Source organism: Myodes glareolus, chromosome 1 (genome assembly GCF_982192425.1).
Source record: "Myodes glareolus chromosome 1, mMyoGla1.1, whole genome shotgun sequence".
Taxonomy (NCBI): Eukaryota; Metazoa; Chordata; class Mammalia; order Rodentia; family Cricetidae; genus Myodes; species Myodes glareolus.
The window spans coordinates 72,413,578-72,436,011 of NC_142026.1; the positions used below are offsets into that span (position 1 = coordinate 72,413,578).

Consider the following 22,434-nt stretch of genomic DNA (forward strand, 5'->3'; position numbering starts at 1 on the left):
ACAAAATACCAATGCCCATAAAGTAAAAACAAATACGTTATACAAAAACAAAAAAGTGAAACTCACTCTGTTGACACAGCACTCTGCTTCCCGAGTGCTGGGATTAAAGGTGTGCGCCATCTTAAGGTGTCCAGACCACACCTTGCCTCTCTCTACACCTACATCCACCCCCATCCACTGGGGCAAATTTCCAATATCCCAGGGCCACTCAGCTCTTTGTCTCACTCTGTAGTTCCTTCCTGGGACTGCGGGGGGAGGTCAGGACATCTCTGCTCTCAGGCTTTGTTCTACAGCTCCTCAAGGGCCCCTCTATGGCTCCTGGGGTCATCTGATCAATCTGATCAATCTCCGAGGTTCAAGGGGAGAATCAGGGATAGTTTCAGAGAGGCAGCACCAGTTTCCACACTGGCTCCCTTTATTTCTTGGTTATTTCGTTTCTGGTACAGAGGGTTAAATTTGGTATTTACCAAGCAAGCCCTCTACCACTTAGCTACACCCTGCAGCTCTGCAGCTTTTTTAACTCCTGGAGTACAGTTGGGAGTGCACCCCTCACCAGGGCTGGGTCTCTGGGCCCGAGCTATGTAATCTCCCCAGAACCAGATTTTGCACAGGCTCAACTACTCCCTGTCCTCAAAGACTTTTTTTCTCTAAACAGAGTCTACAAGGCCTTGGCTGGCCTGGTACTCCCTGTGTAGACCAGCTTAGCCTTGAACTCACAGACATCAACCTACCTCTGCATCTTGACTGCTGGGATTAAAGAGATGCCACCACACTAGGCCCTACACTAGAGGTAAAGGCACCTGATTGAGAAGTGAAAGGGACAACTTTTCACATGGCCTTAGGCAAGTCACTCTGCTTCCCTGTCATCAGTCACCCATTTATCACCTCACTTTCCCACAACAGAGAACACTCTTGGTCATCTCCTCTAAGCACAGAGCTTACCTTAGTGTCGCAGTTCCCAGAACCCACTGCCCCTCCCTTCTTAAGGCTTGTCAGGGTAGCTATTAGTGTCAAAGAATGCCACCTCATCTCCCCAGCGAGGCTGAGATCTCACCCTCCCACTTGACATCCCCCTAAAACACAAAAACTCCTAAGGGCTTAGAAGGTTTTAATAAAAAGTTCAAGTTCCTCCAATCCCCCATCATACCCCATTCTGGTGTGGGGAAGAGAGGGAGCCTCCCCTACACCCCAGTAGCACCAGGGATAGCACCGTGAGAAAGATGAGGTCACACCTGGCCTCCCTGAGACCCATGGGGCAGGGCCAAGGATGAGCCCCTGGGTACCACCTACCCCATCTGACTGCCCCTGCCTCCAACAACTGCAGAACTGAGAGTCAACCTACTCCCTACTGTGGGGGCAGTTTGGGAGGGCAAACCCCCAAGTCAGTTGCACCTCCCTGAGGCCTGAGCTTCTAGAGAGTCGCCATGGAGTGGCCCCCACCCCTTATGGCTTTGCTCCCTGGGGAGGAAGAGGCTGAGGAGAGGGGGATGGCTCCTGAAGTCCTGCGGTGGGGACAGGGATGGGGAGGGGGACATCAAATGGCCAGGGCTCCCTGCTTGAGTGGGGTTGGCTCAGGGGTCAGCAATCAGAGAGCAATGAGGATCAACTCCCTAGGTATGTCCTAAACAACACACTCCCAGGATCAGACCTGGGTCAAGGGTCAACTCATTCCTTCCCTTCTGGAGCAGTCCAAGACAGAGCCTATACTCCAATCTGGGCTCCTGCAGGCAGTCCATCATGGCTCACCACTGTTGATGTCCAGATCAATGGAACCATGACTGACCACTAGCCGGAGGCGCTTAGGTGGGCAGAAAGGAGCAAAGGCAAGGGCCTGTTTAGGGACAAGGTCAGGGGTGGGGACAGGAGCTGGGCTCCCAGTAGGAGCAGGAGCAGCTGGTAGGGCTGGGGCTAGGCGGGTAAGGTCCACACGCACCACAGAAGGCAGCCCATAGCGTCGGGCCCAGTACCAGTCCTGTTGTGGGGTCCAGCGGGTCTTGGGGAGCAGGTGCAGGGTCACTGTGGCCTCACCCCGTAGTTGACAGTGGGGACCACAGCCTCCCCATCGGTGTAGGGAGACATAGGCAGCATGGAGGACAGGGGACAATGAGGTCGGGCGGATCCTGGGACGGCGACGCTTCCGGGGTCGAACTCTGGGCTGGGGCTGAGGCATCCACTGGAGCCAGAGGGGCAAGTAGTCCAAGTGGGGACTAGCAGGCAGCAGGCATGGGGGCTGGCAGGCAGCTGTGGTGGTCAGGGAAGAGAGAAATAAAGGGGGAAGCCGGTGAGCAAGGCCTGAGCAGTTCAGAAAAGCAGTGACCCAAAGGCTAGAGAACAGGGGTGTGCTCACCACAGAATGGGTCACGGCGCAGTGGGGACAGGTGGGAGCAGGCCCGCAGGCCCAGAAGGCTCTGCTGGCTGCTGTCCAGGCCCTGCTGCAGACGCCGCTTTGTCTCTCGGAGTTGATACTTGTCCAGGGGTTGTGACCGCAGCTCCAGTTCCCTGGGCTGAAGCCTGAAAGCTCCCTCACCTTTCCTGCGGGAACAGAAAAGGGCAAAGGGAGATGCTGAGTTGGAATCTTCATTTTCAAGTGAATGCTGAGGATGTATCCCAGTCCCAGGACCCTCGACTTCCCACGGTAGGCTGGCACACTCCACCCACGCTCAGGCACGCCTACCTCTCACAGGTGTAGCATTCACAGTGCTCATTCTTCTCACCGAAGAAGCCCTCCCCATAGAAGCATGTCACTTCATCCCCTGGCTCAATGTCCCGGAGCACCTTCACACAGGCAGTATTCCCATCTGAGGGCACAAACTGAGGCCATATCCACTCAGTACCCTGGCCTGGGTCACAGGGCGGAAGCTATTCAACTTTTCAATCTGGCAGGCACTAAGGGTTCTGTAATGGGTTAGGCAGGCCACAGCTGAGAAACTCCTGCCCCACCACATCATTTATTGGCAGCAGCCCTGGCTAGAGCCTGTCCTCTGCATGGCCCCTTAAGAGTTTGCTTCTGGACCCTAAGAGATACATACATGGATCTACAGAGAAAGGAGAAAAAGACAAGGTCTCCTGAGTAAATTGGGAACAGGGGGTTCACGGGAGAGGGTAGAAAGGGAGGGAAGCAGAGAAAAATGTATTGCTCAATAAAAAAAACAAAATAACATGAAAAAAAAAAGTTAGCCTTGTGTCTACCTTTCCCTGCAAGCCAATGGCCCCCAAGCAGTATGCAGTGCCAGCAGGGACCACGCCTCGTTTCTTTCCATACCTCAGACCTGCCTAGCCCATCACAGAGACCCCCAAGATTCACTTACTTCTTGCCACTCTGTCTCTGTGGCCACCTCCCCTTCTCCCAAGGCTTCTGTTCACTCTGTAGCCCAATTCCCATGTCTTCCATCTCTGCCTCTGGGATCATTCACCCCAAGGTTACCTACCCTACAGGCTCCTCATTCTTGTCTCCCTCCTGTATCTGCACCTGTCTCTGTACTCCCTATCTGAGAGCAGACATGGTCATCCTAGCTATCTAGCCAGCCAGCCACTTAAACCTGACACCCAAAGATGCCTCCTTGGCTCATGGCCTCCAGTCCAAACGGTCACTGCCTTCTGGGTGTGCCACTTCCTGTACCTTTGTCCTCCTCTCCTCTTGCCCCTCTACCTTCAGCTGGTCCTTCATCACCTCAAGGCCCATCCCCTCCTCATGGCCACCCTCACTCTATACACCTCTTTCCTTCCCACTAAGCATCCTGAAAACTGCTGCCATAGCCATCTAGAAACCAAATCTCCCACTACGCAGCTAGGAGAGTCAACTAAGCTCACTGGCATGGCTGTCACCACCTGTGTCTCATGGCCCCTTCCATATGATGTGAAATATCTTGCCCACTTGTAACCCTAGTTTCTTTCAACACTTAGAAAAACTCTGGTCTTCCAAAGGGTTCCAGATCCCTAAGCAAGTTGATGGTGTGCATGCTGCCCTTTGCTTTCTGGCCTGGTGAAGGCTGTGAGTCGTTACCTCAAGAGCCTCTGGAACACAAAACAGTTGTCTTAGGGTTGTTGACAGGAGAAACTTGAGGCCAGGCAGGACAGCTATAACTTGTCCCAGTTCTGAGTCAGTAGGCTGAGCTTTGGCCCTTACTTATTTATGCCTTGGGGGCTCCCACAATGGGCCAGAGGTCTGTGCCCCAACAGAATGCTCCTTACCTTATTATTACTACTTGGTTTCTTTCTAGTTTTTTTTTTTTGAAGACAGAATCTTATTATTATATCATCCTAAGTGTTCTGAAACTATGTAGACCAAGCTGGCTTCCAGCTTGCAACAATCCTCCTGCCTCTATCTCCCAAACACTGATTTCACAGGTACAAGTCAGAGTGTCTAACTAAACCTCTGCTCTTGTTCCTGTTGGTCCCATGATTGGAACTGGGAGCACTCATATGCTACACAATCACTCTAGGCTGAGCTACATCCCTAGCGCTGCTTGTTCTTTCTGTGGTACTGGCTACTAACGTAGGGTCTTGCACTCCACCCTGAAGTTTCATTGAAGTTGCCCAGATTGGCCTAGAATTTAGACTTTCCTGCCTCAGTCTTCAAAGACATTTGGATGACAGGACAATATCAGCACAAGTTCCAGCCAGGTATGTCCTCCTCCCTTACTCTGCCCTTACCCACAGTTTCTTGAGGGGGGAGGGGTACTTGGCCTCCCGGATTTCCTTGGCTTCTTCCCTCCCCTGCCATCCATGCTGCCCAGGTGAGAGTCTCCCCTCCACTGCCATCCATCCTGCCCAGGTGAGATTAGCCACCTGCTAGTTTGTCTCCCCATCACACCCTTAGGCCCCATTTTAGTTAGTAACCCATGCTCTGGTAACAACAGTGCAAATACACTGTTGCCTCTTCTTCTCCCTCTGACACCCTTGGGGACTCACGCCTTCCCATGACGCCCACTCCAGGTGCTCCCACCAACTACAAGGGATGGAAACCACTTTATCAGGAGAGTCCAAAACCACCCCTCCTGTACCTTGCACCTTCATTCCCCACATGCCCACTCCTCACACTCTGCAGGACTCACCTTGCAGTTGGGTTTGCAGTCTGTCGCAGTTGGATGGGCATGAGAGAAGAGAGAAAAGAGAGTGAGCAAGTGAAGGCAGCCCCTTTCCCTTGTCCCATCCACTTGCCTGCCCTCCAGCATCTTCCCCCAGCCTTGCCCTCACCATGGTTGATGAAGGCAGCTGGGCCTAGCCACAACTGGGCACTCCTTTTCCGGGTGGAGTACATGATGCTGAAGTCGTTCTCTCCGGCCCTAAGCAGGTTCTCATCCTCTTCACGCAGCTCTGCAATGCAGCCGACCAGCAGCTCCAGTTTCTCGTTCTTCTTCCTGCCGAGAGTCTATGCTGTATGGCTCTGAGCAAGGCCTCCCAATCCTTACTAGGGTTGAGGACCTCTCATGCAGAATCCCCCAGGGAGCAGGGGCTCCAAGGGGCAGGCGAGTCATTGCATTCTCCATCCTCTCACATCCATCAGGTCCTCGTGTCTCGCTAGCCCCACCTCCTCTGGGTCCTACTTCATCCACAGGGACTGAGTCTTAGCTCCCAGCAGCTCCCTTACCAAGCACGGGTAGACACGATCTTGGCCCCATTGGTCTCCATGGAGTAACGGGTGCAGGGCAGAATGGTGAAGCCACTCTCAGGCAAGAAGGCGCGGAGGTAGCAAAAAATCTGAGAGGAGAGTAGGGGAGGGCGGGATAGTGAGGACGGTCAACCACAAGGGGCCCCTTTCTCTTGGACCAGGTCTACTTTGTCATTGACTGTGTGGCCTGGATCCTCTCTGGGTCTAGGTGTCCTCATCTGTTAAAGGAAGAGGAGGTTGGACCCTCAAAGCTCACCAGCCCCCAATTATTTTCTTCTAGGATTCTGAGCCTTACAGGGTGTCTTCAGGGGCAAGGCAGCTGGGACCTGGGGGCTGCTCTCCTAAGAGCTCCAGAATCTGCCGGCTAAATGGGGAGCACAGTGCAGGTCAGAGCAGGGCATGGGCTCCCTCACGTGGGTCTTGAGGGCAGCCTCCTGCCGAGGGGCCCGGTTCTGGAAGTAGTGGGCCATCCAGCCTCCCACTGTCAGGGCCCGGTATGCAGCCTCTAGGTCCCGCTGTCTTAGGAAAGCTTCCAGTGCAGAGCGAAGGTAGTGTTGTCGCCGCAGAGTGGGCACGGGGCTGGGAGAAAGGATATGCATGCCTCAGTTGCAGGGAATTCCAGAACCCTGACCCCCACCTGAAGCTTCAGGGAGGTCAGGCTGAGAGTTATAAAAAATACAAGAGAAAGGGTCCAGGCCTGCCATTACCCCCAGAAACCTCTCACCTGACATTCATCTTATGGGTGCGGAAGCCGAGGTAGGGGTCAAGAACAAGGCTGGTGGCCAGGTCATCGTTCTCGCACAGTTCTCGGGCTGTCACTCTGTCAGGCCCCATGGTGCTCTGAAGATCATGCTGCTTCTGGCACCAACGGGGCACAGAAATGTGCTCTGTGCCACTCAGAAGCTGTCTGTGGGTCCCACAGCCTGCTTATCTGTAGGAGAGCATGATGTGGGGGGAGCAAAACTGACTTCACAGGCCTCTGTGCAAGAATGACACCCAACAGCTACTTCGGACGATGAGGAAACCCCAGGAGAAACACTGTCTCTTGTGCATTAAGCACTTCCCTCCCCTCCCTGCAAAACAAATGCCCAGTCACACACACAACCTCCTCAGGACACGTGCACTTTCATAGATGTCAACACACAAACCACCTCGCCAAACGCACATGTAGGAAACAAATCCCCGTGTACCCAGGGACTGTAGATTAATTGGCAATCTGAGATAACTTCAAAGCCTTGGCATTGCAGGAGGGAGTTGGGATAGCTGGGCCTCATCAAGGGAGAAGGTGAAACTGAACTTAATGTTTCTTAGCTTCTAGCCTGCCTTTGCTGACCCTCGCTAGGTTGGGTCTGTCTTTACCACCTCCCTCCAAGGTCACCCTACTCTGGGAGTGGTCAAACGGCTGTGGGTGGGACCCAGGCACCCTGGAGGGGGAAAGGGGATCAAGTACCTGCTCCCTGACTGAGAATTCCAGCAAAGGGGAGATCCTCAAGGGAACAACAACAACACAATAAGAAGGAAGGAAAGGAAGGGAATGGAGAGCAGAAACAAGTCAAAACAAAGGGAAGGAGGCGAGAGCAAAGGGGAAAAAAAATTAGATTCAAAAAACCAAATCAAGCAAAACATAGGGACAGGTTACCCACTGCCCTCATCATGGTCTCTGGCAGATCTGCACCTTGGGAAAGAGCAATGTGAGAACAAGAAAGGAGGAAGAGTGGCTGAGACACGAAGAGAAGCTACAAGAACTGGGAGAAAGATCTGGAAAAGAAAACAAAACAAAACAATAAGTCTAGGTTAAATGAAGAGGGTGCTAAGAAAAAGCCTGGATGTTGGGGAGGAGCTTATGGGAAAAGACAAATAAAGCCAGGTACAGAATGTGAAGGAAGAGAAAGGCTGCAAACATGGAGGGAAGTCAAAAGGACGCGCTGGGGGGGGGGGGGGAGGTGGCACCTACGGGTGCAAGGGAGGAGCCCACGAAATCCAAAGGGTAGGTAGACTTAGGGTCTAAGGAAGGGCCTAGCGGTCCCAAGTAGGGTTTGAGGGGAAGTCCTGGGGATCTGAAGTGACGAGAACATAAGAGGCACTAGGGGTTCGAGGAGGGAATTGAGGAAGCGCAGTAAAGCCTGGGAAGGTTGTAGAACGGGGTGGGGAAGCAGTAAGAGTCCAGGCGAGGGCCTCAGAGGCCACGACAGTGAGACAGGAGTCAGGAAGTGCCCTGAGAGTGACACGGGAGGTTACGGTGCAGGAAAAAGGTGTCAGGGGCAGGCCCTGGTGGTGCAGAGAGCCACCCCTAAGGGGCAAGGAAAGACCTGGGAGTGAGAGAGGGGTCTGCATGGGCTGCGAGGGTGCAGGGAAGGTTACGAGTGAGGAGCGCGAGGACCCGCGGGGCTGGAGACTTGGGCGGCAAGGCTCGAGGACGGGCCCGGGGACAGCCGGGTCAGGGGGTGACTGGGAGGCCGGGCGACGCGGGGCGGGGGCCGAGAGGGAACTCAGAGGTCGGGCGCCGCGCCGCCCCTCACCCGCTTCTCCTCCTCCTCCTCAGGCGCCCGCGCTGCCGCCGCCACCACCTCCCACCGCCTGGTCCGGCTCTCGTCAGACACTGCCGCCGCGCCGCCCCTCGGCCGAGTTGACGGCCGGCGCTTCCTTCTATTGGCCCAGTTTGCCATCACTCCTCCGTTGCTATGAAACCCGAGTGGCTCTTATTGGCTGGCTCTCATTGCTCTCTTTTTTCCCGCCTCTCTTGGCCCCCGCCGGTGCCCCGACAAAACCCCGCCACGCCCGCGCTGTCAATAAACCTAGCGGACTACAACTAATGGCTCGCGTCACTGTCCTTCAGCTGTTGCCATAGCGATACGGCCCGCCCTCTCCTCCCGCACGGCCCCAAATCAATGCTTTCATTGGCTTAAAACGCCGTCCCTCCGAGCGAAACTCTGTCTGGGTCAGGTTATTCAGGTCCAAGTGGAAGGAGGGCGGGATCTGCCAGATCCAAACTTCGTATATTATTGGTTGATTTTGGGAAAGCTTATGCTTCCATTAGCTAAGGCCTCTGTCCATCACCATAGAGTCTCGAGCGCTATTCTCTTTCTTTCAGCTTCAGGGGGCAAAATCTCTAAGCGAACTAGGAAGGAAAGAGGTGACTGCGCGCGCGCCACTACTGCCCTCGGCCCTGGGAGACCATTGGTTGCCGTGGCAACAAAACTTCATTGCCAGCCCTGCTTGGCAAGAAGGCTCTCTAAGAAGGCTCTCTCTCTCTCTCTTTCTCTCTCTCTCTCTCTCTCTCTCTCTCTCTCTCTCTCTCTCTCTCTCTCTCTCTCTCTCTCTCTCTCTCAATATTTCTTATCGGTTTGGAAATTGTACCTATAAGCACTGTGTAAAGTTTCCTTGCCCTACCTATGAATAGATAGGAAAGAAGGGACGCTGAGAAGTTGAGATTTTGGAGACAAGCTCTGACTCATGGGGCGCTCCCGTGGGGAAATCCCTGTAATTAGGATCACCCACCTCTTCAATCCTGCAGATATAATTAGCGTATCATAATTATATCCAAACAAATAAGTTCCATGCATGGAGGAGGCAGTCTTTGTTTTCCATAAGTTATCTATTTGGTGGGTTAGAACAATGCCTATGGCACAGAACGTTTCATTAGTGCAGGCTGAAGGAACAACCGACTGAAGTGAGGCTGGGACCGTGAGATGGCTCAGCCGGTAAAGGCCCTAGACCTGTCAGCCAGGGTCCATGGAAAGAAAGCAGAGACTCCCACAGGTTGTCCTCTGACCTCCATGTGCATGTTGGGGCCTGTGCATCCTCATACATGCACATACACACAAAATAAACTAATTAAGATATAGTACCTTCTTTTTAGAGACAGTATGCAGCTCTGGTTGTCCTAAAACTCACTACATAGATCAGACTGGCCTTGACCTTATAGAGATCCTCCTGCTTCTGCTCCAAAGTGTTGGAGTTAAAGGTGTGCACCACTCTGTCCGGCAGAACGTTTTGTTTTTAATGAGGCTGACGGTTTTGCCCTATTCTGATTCTGTGACCTTGGGGAAGTACTTTGGCCCCTCTCAGCTTCCCAATTCCTTCTACAAAACAAATGGTACACACTGGGACACTTCCAAGCTTCCGAAGGTCTGTACTACACCACCTTGTCTCTCTCCTTGGGTGCCATCATATCGATCAAATCTAGTACTGACAGAGGGGGATCAGGCCAGAATATTGCCCTGTAGCAGTCCCTAACAGGGTGACTCCTACTGTGACTTCTCTGGTTATCAGCTTAGAAGAGATGGACAGTAAGAGCCAGGTATGGTCTTATATCTATATCACTGCAATGGTAACTGTGGTGCTTTGAATAGAAATGGTCCCCTTAGACCCTGCATTTGAATGCTTGGCCCATAGATAGTGACACTATTAGGAGGTGTGGCCTTGTTGGAGAAAGTACATCACTGTAGGGGTGGGCTCTGAGGTTTCATATATGCTCAAGCTACAACCAACACACAGTTTCTCCTTCTGTTGCTTGAGGATCAAGATGTAAAACTCTCATCTCTTTCTTCAGCATCCTATCTGCCTGCACACTGCCATGTCTTCGCATGATGATAAACCTCTGAAACTGTAAGCCAGCCCCAATTAAATGTTTTCCTTTATAAGATTTACCGTGGTCATGGTGTCTCTTCACAACGCTAGAAACCCAAACTAAGACTGTGACGTGTGGAAGTGGGAAGATCAGGAGTTCAAGGTTATACTTGACTACACAGTGAGTCTGGGAGACCCTTTGGCTAAAAAAAAAAAAAATTAAAAACAAATGGATAACTAGGAGAGAAGCAAAGAAGGGCAGCTGCATTCAGAACGTTTTTTTGTTTGCTTGTGTTTTATTTTTCGAGACAGGATTTCTCTGTATAACAGTCCTCCTTGTCCTAGAGCTCACTTTATAGGCTAGGCTGACCTCGAACTCACTGAGATCCACTTGCCTCTGCCACCATTGCCCGGCTGCATTTAGAATTCTTAAAAATGTGTAATTTGCCGGGCAGTTGTGGCTCGTGCCTTTAATCCCAGCACTTGAGAATCAGAGTTTGAGGCTACCGTGGGCTACAGGCTCCAAAGCTACATAGAGAAACCCTGTCTTGAAAAACAAAACAAAACAACAACAACAAAAAAGTAACTTGCCAAAGGTGGAGGTGCTCACCTTTAATTTCAGTGCTCATGAGTCAGAGGCAGATAAATCTGAGTTTGAGGCCAGCCTGATCTACAGAATAAGTTCTTTTTTGTTTGTTTGTTTTTTGTTTTTTTTCAAGACAGGGTTTCTCTGTCGCTTTAGAGTCTATTCTGGAACTAGCTCTTGTATTGTAGACCAGGCTGGCTTCGAACTCGCAGAGATCCGCCTGGCTCTGATTAAAGGCGTGTGCCACCACCGCCTGGCCAGAATAAGTTCTGTGACAACCAGGACTACACAAATAAAACTTGTCTCAGAAAAAACAAAGACAAAACAACAACAAAAGTGGGGCTCTTCAAAGTACAGCTCTCACATACGATAGCAACACCCTAGAGAAACGGTCACGGGCTCCCAGCTCTCACATACGATAGCAACACCCTAGAGAAACGGTCACGTGCTCCCAGCTCTCACATACGACAGCAACACCCTAGAGAAACGGTCACGTGCTCCAAAAATATGAGTGGGAGAATACTTGCTACAACAACTGAAAACCTGAATTGTCCCCCAATATCTATCACTTGAAGAGTTAGACAGATGGGCCGTTGTACACTCCCACAAAACAGCACCACCAGGCAGTGGATACAGGTGAGTCAAGGAGCATTTATCCACATGAAGACCTATATAGCACAACCTGTCCCGAGATCTATGTAGGTCAATGACACTCACAAATGTTCCTGTTATGCCCAAATCCACGAAGTCCCCCAAAGCCAACAAGGAGACCGAGTCCCGTATGTAAAAGCAAAGAGCTTTTATTTTATGCAAGTTTGCAAACTCGGTCTCTCTACACATCCAACATATTGGAATAAACGGAGAGCCCCAAACTCAGTTAGAGTTGTGTTTTTAATAGTAAAGGTGGGGGTGAAGGGTTTCTGAGGTTCAGGACTCTTGATTGGCTGACATCTGTCTAGGGGTGTCCTGGTGAGTGTGTGTGCTGGCAGGTGATTCTATCTAAAACGGTTGGAACGTTAGGCATTTCCTTTGGATGGTCTGTTCTTGGGTGGTGCTCGAATAATCTCAGTTTGTGGTTCTTCCTGCAACCAGGTATTGCTTCAGGGTAAACTACTGAGACTTATCAACAGCTGAGTCCTACTCTGGCAGGTGGCAATGGTTGGAAGTAAAGAACTTCCTTTGGGTGATCTGTTCGTATTTAGCTTATCCTGGCTGGCTCCTACAGTTCCAAACTCATGAAATAATTCTGAGGTTGAGCATTCACACTGCAAGAATGAAGACCACAGATAGAACCTGTGTCCATATGGACAAATCCCAGGGTTCAGGAAGTGAAGACGGGATTTCCAAGCAAGCTGGCTAGCTAGTCTTCAAATCCACAAGCTCCAGGTTCAAGTGGAAAACCCTGCCTTGATGAACAAGGTGGAGAGGACACAGCTCTTCGGATCAAGGCGTTTTACTGTCCCTGCAGATCTAAGTTCTGACAAAGGTGTTGTAAGCTTATATTGGAGAAAAGACAGCATCTCCAATAAATTGTGTTGGGAAAGACTTGATTTACACAAGTAAATGAATGAAATTAGATCCAGGGAGGGAGAAATGGTTTCATGGGTAAAGGTGCTGGCTTCCAAGCCTGAGGACCTAGTTGGATTCCTCAGACTCACAGGATGGAAGGAGAGAACCCAATCCTGAAAATTGTCCTGTCATTTCCACACACATTCTTTCCCCCACCTAAATAAATAAATGTAATAAAAGTGTATTTAAAAAAAAAAAAGAAAGGTGACTTATAGAATCCCAGAACACTTGGTGTTAAGACAGGAAATTACCTGCAGTTCAAGGCCAGCCTGGGCTGCATGATTGTGAAGCCAGTCTATGCTACTACATGTGGTTTTGCCTCAGAAAAACAAACAGATAAACAATCAAAAAAAGCCACATATAGTGGCTCATAACAGTAACCCTGGGTGCTAAAGCGGAAGGATCGTGGTCCCTCAGTCTGAGGCCAGTTTGGGTCACATAGCAAATGTAAGGCCAGTCCTGGTTACATGAGACCCTCTCTCAAATATACTCACACATACAATATCAGATAGCAGACTAAGGATATAGCTCAATGGTAGAAGGTAGAATACACAAGGTCCTAGGTTCAATCCCTAGTTCTGAGAAGAAGAAGAAGGAGGAGGAGGAGGAAGAAGAAGAGAAGAAGAAGGTGATGACGACACGACAATGACGGTGACTCAGTGGCTGGAGAGATGGCTCAGCAGTTAAGAGCACTGACTGCTCTTCTAGAGGTTCAATTTCCAGGGCCCACATGACAGCTCACAACTGTCTGAAGCAGGCAAAATACCAATGAACATAAAACAAACAAACAAAAGCCCTAATGATCTCAGGACCTAGGTTCAAATCCCAGAATCCACATGGCAGCTCACAATGGTCTGTAACTCTAGCTCCAGGGAATCCAGGGCCTTCTTCTGGCCTCCACAGGCACCAGGTATGCAAACGATACTCATACAAACATGTAGCCAAAGCACGTATACATTTAAAATAAAAGTAGAAATAACTTGCTGGGTGGTGGTGGCACACACCTTTAAGCCCAGCACTTGGGAGCAGAGGCAGGTGGAACTCAGTGAGTTAGAGACCAGCTTGATCGACAAAGGAAGTTTCAGGACAGCCAAGGTAGTTACACAGAGAAACTCTGTCTCAAAAGAACCACAAATAAATAAATAAGCAAAAAAAGAAAAAGAAATAATTTAAAGAAATCATTGTAGGGGATTTTTCAAATAACTACTAAGAATACATTTAAGAAAAAAAAAAGGAAAAAAAGCACAAAGTCACTTCCAGAATGTTGTTGAAGCAGATTCCAGGATAAGGGTGTAGCTTGTGGTTACAGAACAGGCACCAAGGGTGAGGCTTGTGGTTGATCTTTGGTGTGCATGGCAAACAACTGAGGCCTTGTGCCATCAGTGGGAGAGGAAGAGCCCAGGTTCACTCCCTTGAGAAGGAGTTGGGACAGGATCTCACGTGTCCAAGGCTGGTCTCTACGACCCTGAATTCCTGACCATTGGCCTCCTTCATAGTGCGGGTATCACTGTCCTCACCGCACCCATCTTACTTGGTGCTGGGTTAAACCTAGGGATTCATATGGGCTAGGAAGGGCTCTACCAACCCAATTATATCCTGGAGTTTTTGTTTGTTTCTTTTCTCTGTGTAGCTCTGGCTGTCCTGGAACTCACTCCGTAGACCAGGCTGGCCTCAAAACTAGAGACCCACCTGCCTCTGCCTCTACAGTGCTGGGATCAAATGAGTGCACCCCCCAACCCCTGTCCCTGGCACTTTTTGGGATTTTGAGAGAGGGTTTCTTAGAGCTCCAGCTGTCCTGGAAGTCACTATGTAGCTTAAATCCAAGAGATGCTTCTGCCTCAGACTCCAGAGTGCTGGAATTACAGGCTTGTCCCATTGCACCTGACGTTCGTGTACATGCTGACTATCACCCCAGAAGCAGAAATAAGCTGTTGCAGGCCCCCAGACCTTAGCACAGCCTGTGCCGTGATGGAAAGTACCATTCAGGCCTTAGAACCTAGCACATAGGTAGCAACACCTGCCAAAATGAGAACAAAGCTCCAAAATTCGCTGAAGTCCACAGTTAGGGGAAAGTCTCTAAACGTATTAACCTTGCTTTTCGACTTCTGTAGTTCTGCTTCTGGGGAACTGTTCTTGTTAACCGAAGTATGTCAAACCAGGATAGGGTTTTTGTGCTTAAAAGTTCATCCTGAGAAAAGCTTAGTGCTACACTGGGATCCCAGCCACACAGTGTAGTCCCTGACAGGCTTTTGAAGACTTTCCGGGGACTGGAAAAAAGGCTCCATGGTTATGAGCACTGACTGCTCTTCCAGAGGATCCAGGTTTGATTCCCAGCAGCCACACAGAAGCTCACAATTATCTAAGTTCTAGGGGATCTGACACCCTCTTACAGACGTTTGTGCAGGTCAAACACCAGTGCACACACCAATATCTCACAACAAAGTCAGGACAATGTAGCAAATCCCCTCTTAAATGCAGAAATGTGGGCCAGGCGGAGGCACACACATTTAATCCCTGCACTCTCAGGAGGCAGAGACAGTCTAGGAGTTTGAGGTCAGCCTGGTCTACAAAGAGAGTTCCAGGACAGCCAGAGCTGTTACACAGAGAAACCCTGTCTTAAAAAGAAAAAAAAAATGCAGAAATTTTGGCGATGCTAAGTACTTCTTGGGTCTGATGTTGTTCTAGTTAATATGTTCCTAGATTAAAATCTGACTTTCTAACAAAGCACACCCCCCCCAGCCACTCCAGTCTTTGAAGTTGTTTGTTTTCCATGATTTTTGAGACCTCATCCATATCTATTCTCTCATCAGTTCAGTGTGTAACAATCTGGTCAACCTCCCTGAGAAATGTTGAATCTGGCTTGTTTTTTTGATTTGTTTGTTTGAGATAGTGTCTCCTATCACAGGTAGTATCCTCTAATTTGTACACAAGCTGTCCTTGAAGTGGCCCTCTTACCCCTACCTTCCCAGTGCTGGGATCACAGGTGTCCATCATTGTCCTTTGCTAAAGATTTGCCGGGGTTGGTAAGATGGCTCACTAGGTAAAGGCACTTGCAGCCAAGTCTGACACACACATAAAACAAATAAGCATAAAGTTTTCTTTTAAAGATTTGCTGAAGGATGTAGTAATAAGCAATGTCAACCACATAAGAAACAAGGGAGAGGACTGGAGAGATGGCTCAGTGGTTAAGAGTACTGACTGTTCTTCCAGAGGACCCAGGTTCAATTCCTAGCACCCACATGGCAGCTCACGACGGTCTGTAACTCCAGTTCTATGGGACCCAACACCCTCACACAGACATACATGCAGGTAAAATACGAATGCACATAAAATAAAATTTGAAAATTAAAGGAAATTGAAATAAGGGAAAAAATATAGGTTAAAAGAAAACTGTTAAGCCGGGCGGTGGTGGCGCACACCTTTAATCCCAGCACTCGGCAGGCAGAGGCAGGCAGATCCCTGTGAGTTTGAGGCCAACCTGGTCTATAAGAGCTAGTTCCAGGATAGGCTTGATAGCTACAGTGAAACCCTGTCTCCCCCCCCCAAAAAAAAAAAGAAAAGAAAGGAAAAAAACTGTTATTCAGCTGTTCTTCTGGTCTCCATATGCAGGCCACGATCCCAGCGTGTTCACAGACATACACAGATAAAAGCATTTGCACAGGTGCGCACACACACACACACACACACACACACAAACATGGCCTCCATATGCACACCATGATCCCAGCGTGCTCACAGACATACACAGATAAAAGCATTTGCGTATGCACATACACACAAACATGGCCTCCACATGCACACCGTGATCCCAGTGTGTTTACACACATACACAGATAAAAGCGTTTGCACACGCACATACACACAACATGGAATAAATACAAAACAAAAAAATTAAGGTGGGGTCATTTTCTTCCTATTTTCTTTTTCCTTTCCTTTGCTGATCAATTTGAAGATAGGCTACAGGAGCCTCTGTCTCACACAGTCAACTGAGCAATAAAGTATACAGTTCAGTGACAATACGACTCTCACCTCTAACTAGTGCTAAAGCATTCCTGTCACTCCCAAAGGAAACCTCGAACCCACTACGCAATTACTATATTTCTCCTCTCCCCCCACCCCTTGACGCCTCTCACCTGCCTCCTAGCTCCTTGTGTTTGCATATGGGCAATCTCTGTGCCTCATTACCCACTGGAGCATCAGGTTCTCTCAGAAGGTCTCTGGGCTCTGAGGGTCTCTCTGCCTCCCTCCTTTCCTTTCTCCAGGGTTGGATCCACCTACACCACAGCGCCCATCTTTCCTGGCTCTTTTCTCACTTTTTTTTTTCACCCGTCATGTATGAGTCTCTTGTGTTGTCTGTAAGAACCGAACCACACAGCCATCTACTGTTCAAGGCTACCATTTACCAAGGCTGCAAAACCAGAGTTTTGGAAAGATATAAAGAATGGGCCACCAGAAGACAAAGGTGTTGAAGACACAAGACAGGCGCAGAGGGATCTGAGAGGGAAGGGCGTGCAATTGATCAGGGACATAGAGGCAGAAGTATGTCTTGAGAGGCAATGTAGGATCCCTGCACCCCAAGACAGGAGCAGGGTTTATATGCTAAGCTAGACAGAGGGCTACAGCTAAAGAGGATATCCCTGGGCTTTCTCTAAACCTATTAGCCAGTCATTAGTTAAGAAACATCCTGGAAGCTGGGTGTGGTAGTTAATACCTGTAATTCCTGAATTTGGGGGTATTGAGGCTGAGGCAGGAGCATCAAAAGGTCAAGAGTAGGCTGGGCTACATAACACTGTCTCAAAATAAATAGAGGGGGAGAGAGAGAGATTAATACCTAGCACAGCCAAAAGTGGAGAGGAATGGAGATAAAGGAAGGAAAGAACAGAGGGAGGGAGGGAGTGGTGGTGGGGTGGAAGGAGAGAGAAAGAGAGAGAGAGAGAGAGAGAGAGAGAGAGAGAGAGAGAGGAACTGACATAAAAATGCTCATCTGACTTGTTTTTGTTTTTGCTTTTATTTTGTTTTTCAAGACAGGGTTTCTCTGTGTAGCCCAGGTTGTCTTGGAACTCACTCTGTAGACTAAGCTGGCCTAGAATGCAAGAAATCTGCCTGCCTCTGCCTCCTCAATGCTGAGATTAAAGGCATTCGCCACTGCCTGGCTTGTATGTATGTATGTATGTATGTATGTATGTATGTATGTATTTATTTATTTTTGAGACAGGGTTTCTCTGTGTAGCCCTGGCTGTCCTGGAACTCACTCTGTAGACCAGGCTGGCCTCAAACTCATAAAAATCCACCTGCCTCTGCCTCTTGAGTGCTGGGATTAAATGTGTGTGACACCACTGCTAGGTTAATTTTTTGTATTTTTATTTTATTTTGTGTTTAGCCTGTATGTGTATATATATATATATATATACATATATATGTATATATGTGTGTACATATACACACACGTGTGTGTGTGTGTACACGCGCATAGTTTTAGTGGAAGCCAGAGAATGTCTCAGCTGTTGTGAAGGTACTGGGAACCCAGGTTCTGTGCAAGAGAAGCAAGTGTTCTTAACTTCTGGACCATCTCTCCAGCCCTATTTATTTTTAACATGGACACAGGAGATCAAACTCAGACATTTATGTTGAGAAAACAATTACTTTACCAACTGAGCCCCATATTCCCAAGGATCAGAAACAGAGGAGGGCAGAAGATACTGGTGTGAGTCAGAAGATGAACTTGAGGGAGGGAGAGAGAAGGAGGGAAGGGAGGAAGGAGGGAGAGGTCACAAGCCTCACAGAGATAACAAGGCAATGCATGATGGCGAATGAGTATTTGTAACCTGAGCCTTCTGGAGAAGTTCATAGTCATCTTTGGTAACATAGGTAATTGAGACCAGACAGGCCTACTTGAGACTCTATCTCTGCAGGGCTCAGTGGTTAAAGGTGCTGCTGCCAAGTCTAACAACCCGGGTTCAGTCTCCAGAACCCATATGGTAGAAGGAGAAAACTGACTCCTAATTTTCTCAGGTACAATGTGTTATGCACATCAACACACACATATACACACACAGAGAGACAGACAGATACAAACACACACAGAGATACAGAGAGATACATGAACATACACAAAGACACACACACAAACACACACAAAGAGACACACAGAGACACACAGAGATACATATACAAACACACATAAATGCACACAGAGACACACACAGACACACAGACAGATACACAGACACACACGCATAAACACAGACATACAAAACACACACAGACACACACACATATACACATACAGACACACAGACACACAAACACACAGATACAGACACATAAACACACAGAGACACACAAACACACACAGAGTCACACATACAGGGACATACACAAACACAGAGAGACACAGAGAGACACACATACAGACACACATAAATATATACAGAGACACACAAACACACACACAGACACACATAGAAACACAGACACACACAGACATATACAGACACACATACACACACAGACACACACATGCACAGACACACAAACACATGCACACAATAAAAATGTAATAATTTTTTAAATGTCAGCAAGTGGATTGTGGTTTAGAGCCTCTGAGAAGGAACCAAACAAGTCAAGACAGGACCTTAGCTTAATGAGCCCTTCTTCAGGTTGTAGGGCTCTAGTCCGTGTTGTCAGTGGTCTTCCCTGCTGGAACCACAGACAACCGCTCCTACTATTTCTGCATTAGAGATGACATCTGAACTCAGATCTTTATGAGCTGAAATTGTAAGTTTTGGGGGATCATAGTGTTTTTCTCTTTCAGTGTTAAGACAGGACCCAGCGTTGTGCCAGGCAACTCTACCACGGTACCCACTGCCTTCCACAATCTCTTGAATCTGTGCAGTTTGAGATAGTTCCAGGTATTCTGTTGTCAGGGTCACTGGGCTGTGCGTGTGTGTGAGTCACACAGAAATGAGTCAAGGAATTGAGTCTTCCCAGGGTGTGGTGCATGCCTGTAATCCCAGCCATTGGGAGGATGAGGCAGGAGGATGGATGCAAGTATGAGGCCAGGTAAGTCACACAGTAAGAGCCTGAAAACAGTGTGTGTGGGGGGGAGACAGAGAAAAGGACAGAGAGAAAGAGAGACATAGACACAGAATATTAATGTCAGACACTATGGACATTTTCATAATTCCCCCCTCCCTCCCTTCCTTTCCCCTTTTCTCTCTATTTCTACATTTCTTTCTTTCTTTCTTTTTTCTTTTCTTTTCTTTTTTTAATGTGCGCTGGTGTTTTGCCTGCATGTATATGCATGAAAGTGTCGAATCCCCTGGAACTGGAGTTACAGACAGTTGTCAGCTGCCATATGGGTACTGGGAATTGAACTCAAGTCCTCCAGAAGAGCAGCCCGCACTCTTAACCCCTGAGCCATCTCTCCAGCCCCTCTTTCTCCATTTCTTTGAGATAGGGTCTCATGTATCCCAGGATGGGCTCAAAATCCCTTGAATTCCTTCTCCTCCTGTGCCAGCTCCCCAGGTGTGCAAATATCACATCTGAAGGTGGTGCTGGGGGTAGAAACCCGGGCTTTATGAATACTAGGCCAGCACGCTACCAACTGAGCTACATCTTTAGGCCTGTTATTTGTGATTTTTTTTTTTTTGAGACAGAGTTTCTATGTGTAGCCTTGGTTGTCCTGGAAGCACTCTGCAGACCAGGCTGGCCTTGAACTCAGAGATCCACGTGCCTCTGCCTCCCAAGTGCTGGGATTAAAGGTGTGTACCACCACTGCCTGGCATGATTTTATTTTTTGAAACAGAGTCTCACTACTGAGCCCCAACAGGCCTAGCTAGAACTTTCCGTATACACTGAGCTAGCCTTAAACTTACATCTATCCTCTTGCCTCTGCTTCCTGCTTCCTGAGAGCTGGGGCTGGGATGACAGGCATGCACCAACATAGCCGTCATTCATTCCGTGTGTGTGTGTGTGTGTGTGTGTGTGTTTGCCTGCCTGTGTGTCTCTGTATGTGTGTCTGTCTGGTCTCTATGTGTATGCACGTGTATGTGTGTCTCTGTGTGCGAGTATGCGTCTATGTGTCTGTCTTTCTCTGTGTGTGTGTTTCTCCATGTCTGTCTGTCTGTGTGTCTCTCTGTGTGTTTTTCTGTGTATATGTGTGTGTCTATGTGTGTACAAGTATGCGAGTATGTGTCTGTCTTTCTGTGTGTATGTGTCTGTCTGCCTGTCTGTCTGTGTGTGTGTGTTTGTGTGTCTCTGTATGTGAGTGTCTGTCTTTCTGTGTGTGTCTGTCTGTCTGTCTGTGTGTGTATGTGTCTCTGTGTGTCCACATGTGTGTCTGTGTGTATATGAGCATGTGAATATGTTCTGTGTGTATGTCTGTCTTTCTGTGTGAGTGTGTCTCTCTCGTTCTCTTTCTTAGGTCTCACTATGCAGCCCTGGCTGGTCTGGAGCTCACTACCTACACCAGGGTGACCTCAAATTCAGAGATCCACCTGCCTCTGTCGCCTTTGTGCTGAGGTTAAAGGCGTGCGCCACCACCAGCACCAGGCACACCCAGGCTTTATTATTTGTTTCCTGGTATTCAGTATCTTTCCTCTTATTCTTCCTGGTTCAAAGATCTCAGTAGACTTCCCAATACCACAAGGAACCATGCCAAGCCTTCATGGCATCCTAGAATTTGGGTTTACTGTCTTTTCTACCGACTGCTGCCCTTTGACCTGACAGTGGCATCGCGCTTCCACGTGCCAGATTTTGGGACGGCCCCAACTCTGCAAATTCTCACACATCCTCTTTCTAAGTGTGGCTGGTAAGGTTTCTCTGTGAGCTTTTGTCTTCCTTCCTCACTTCCCTTAAACACGGGCTATAGCTACGAGTTGACAATCTCCTCTTGTGGGGCCACTGTATCCCTTATTACAACATGGTTGCTCCTCCCACCCTCCACATGTATTTATGTGTTCTTGTTTTGGGGGAGGTGCACTTATGTGTGCTAGAGTGTGTGCCACTATATGTGCATGCATGTGGAAGTCAGAGGATACCTTCAGATGTCCTTTCTCAGGTATCATCCACCTTGAATTTTGATATAGGGTCTGTAACTAGCCTGGAACTCGTGAAGCAGACCGTGGCTGGCTGGCCAGTGAGTTCCATCAGATTCTCTGGCACTGGGATTACCGGCAAGGCACCATGGTCAGTTTTTAATTTTACTTTATTATTATTTTAATTACATTTATGGGCCAGAAACATTTTTAGTTTCAGATCTAGGGAGGCAGAAGCAGGTGATTTCGAGGTCAGCCTGGTCTACAAAGTCAGTTCCAGACCAGCGAGAGAGCCTGTCAAAAAAAAATTTTAAAAATTAAATATAAATATTTAAAAATGTACATTTCTAGCCAAGCAGGGCTCATGCCCTTAATCCCAGCACTTGTGAAGCAGAGACAGGTGAATCTCCGTGAGTCTGAGGCCAGCCTGGTCTACAGAGCTAGTTCCAGGACAGCTAGGGCTGTTACACATATTTGTTATTATTGTCTGTGTAAATGTGCAAGTCTTGCATGTGTAGGACCTGTCAGAAGACAGACAGCACATGTGAGCCCCAGAGATCTAACCCAGGCTGTCAGGTTTGGTGGCAGCATCCTTACATGGTGAACCATCTCTCCAACATCCTCCAGCTTCCCCCAGCCTCTGCATGGAGTCCAGGGACCAAACTCCCGTTCTCAGGTTTACACGGCAAGGGCCTAACCCACTGATCTGGGGTTCATGGATTAAACCCGATAGCCAGGTGTGCTCAGCAAACGCTTTTACTCCTTGATCCATCTCATCGGTCCCTTAATTTTTTTTTTTTTTAAGATAGTCTCATGAAGCCCAGGCTGACTTTGAACTCATGATGCTGACCTGAAGCTTCTGAAATGCCTGATTCCAGTCCCCACAGTGCCAGCTATCTCGGCTTCTCTTCTTTCTTCCTCTGAGGGGAAGGAGCTGTTGTAGAGTGGTTTCCTCCCAAACGAAAACACTCCTTCCAGGAAGGAGGTAAACACATTTCACATGTCTAGGGAAGATGAAAGAATCAAGACTCTTCCTAAGGAAAAGTCTCACACAGCAAAGC

At 48.8% G+C, this 22,434-nt stretch overlaps 1 protein-coding gene across 3 annotated transcripts; it reads right to left on the reverse strand.

The window, feature by feature from the left end:
• Positions 1-1,091: 1,091 nt before the first annotated feature.
• Positions 1,092-8,238, reverse strand: Kmt5c (lysine methyltransferase 5C). 3 transcript variants are annotated; one of them, XM_087909572.1, is made up of 9 exons: positions 8,131-8,238; positions 6,336-6,542; positions 6,025-6,190; positions 5,591-5,700; positions 5,197-5,360; positions 5,055-5,074; positions 2,675-2,811; positions 2,348-2,532; positions 1,092-2,241 (listed from the first exon to the last, which is right to left on the reverse strand). In XM_087909572.1, the coding sequence occupies exons 2-9, from the start codon at positions 6,443-6,445 to the stop codon at positions 1,736-1,738; spliced, it is 1,398 nt and encodes a 465-aa protein (XP_087765698.1). In that variant the 5' UTR covers positions 6,446-6,542; positions 8,131-8,238; the 3' UTR covers positions 1,092-1,735. The 3 variants fall into 3 exon arrangements, with proteins under 3 accessions (XP_087765698.1, XP_048282799.3, XP_085548671.2); XM_048426842.3 differs by lacking the exon at positions 8,131-8,238 and adding an exon at positions 7,062-8,116; XM_085692545.2 differs by lacking the exons at positions 6,336-6,542; positions 8,131-8,238 and having other exon boundaries at positions 5,907-6,029.
• Between the last annotated feature and the right edge of the window lie 14,196 nt (positions 8,239-22,434).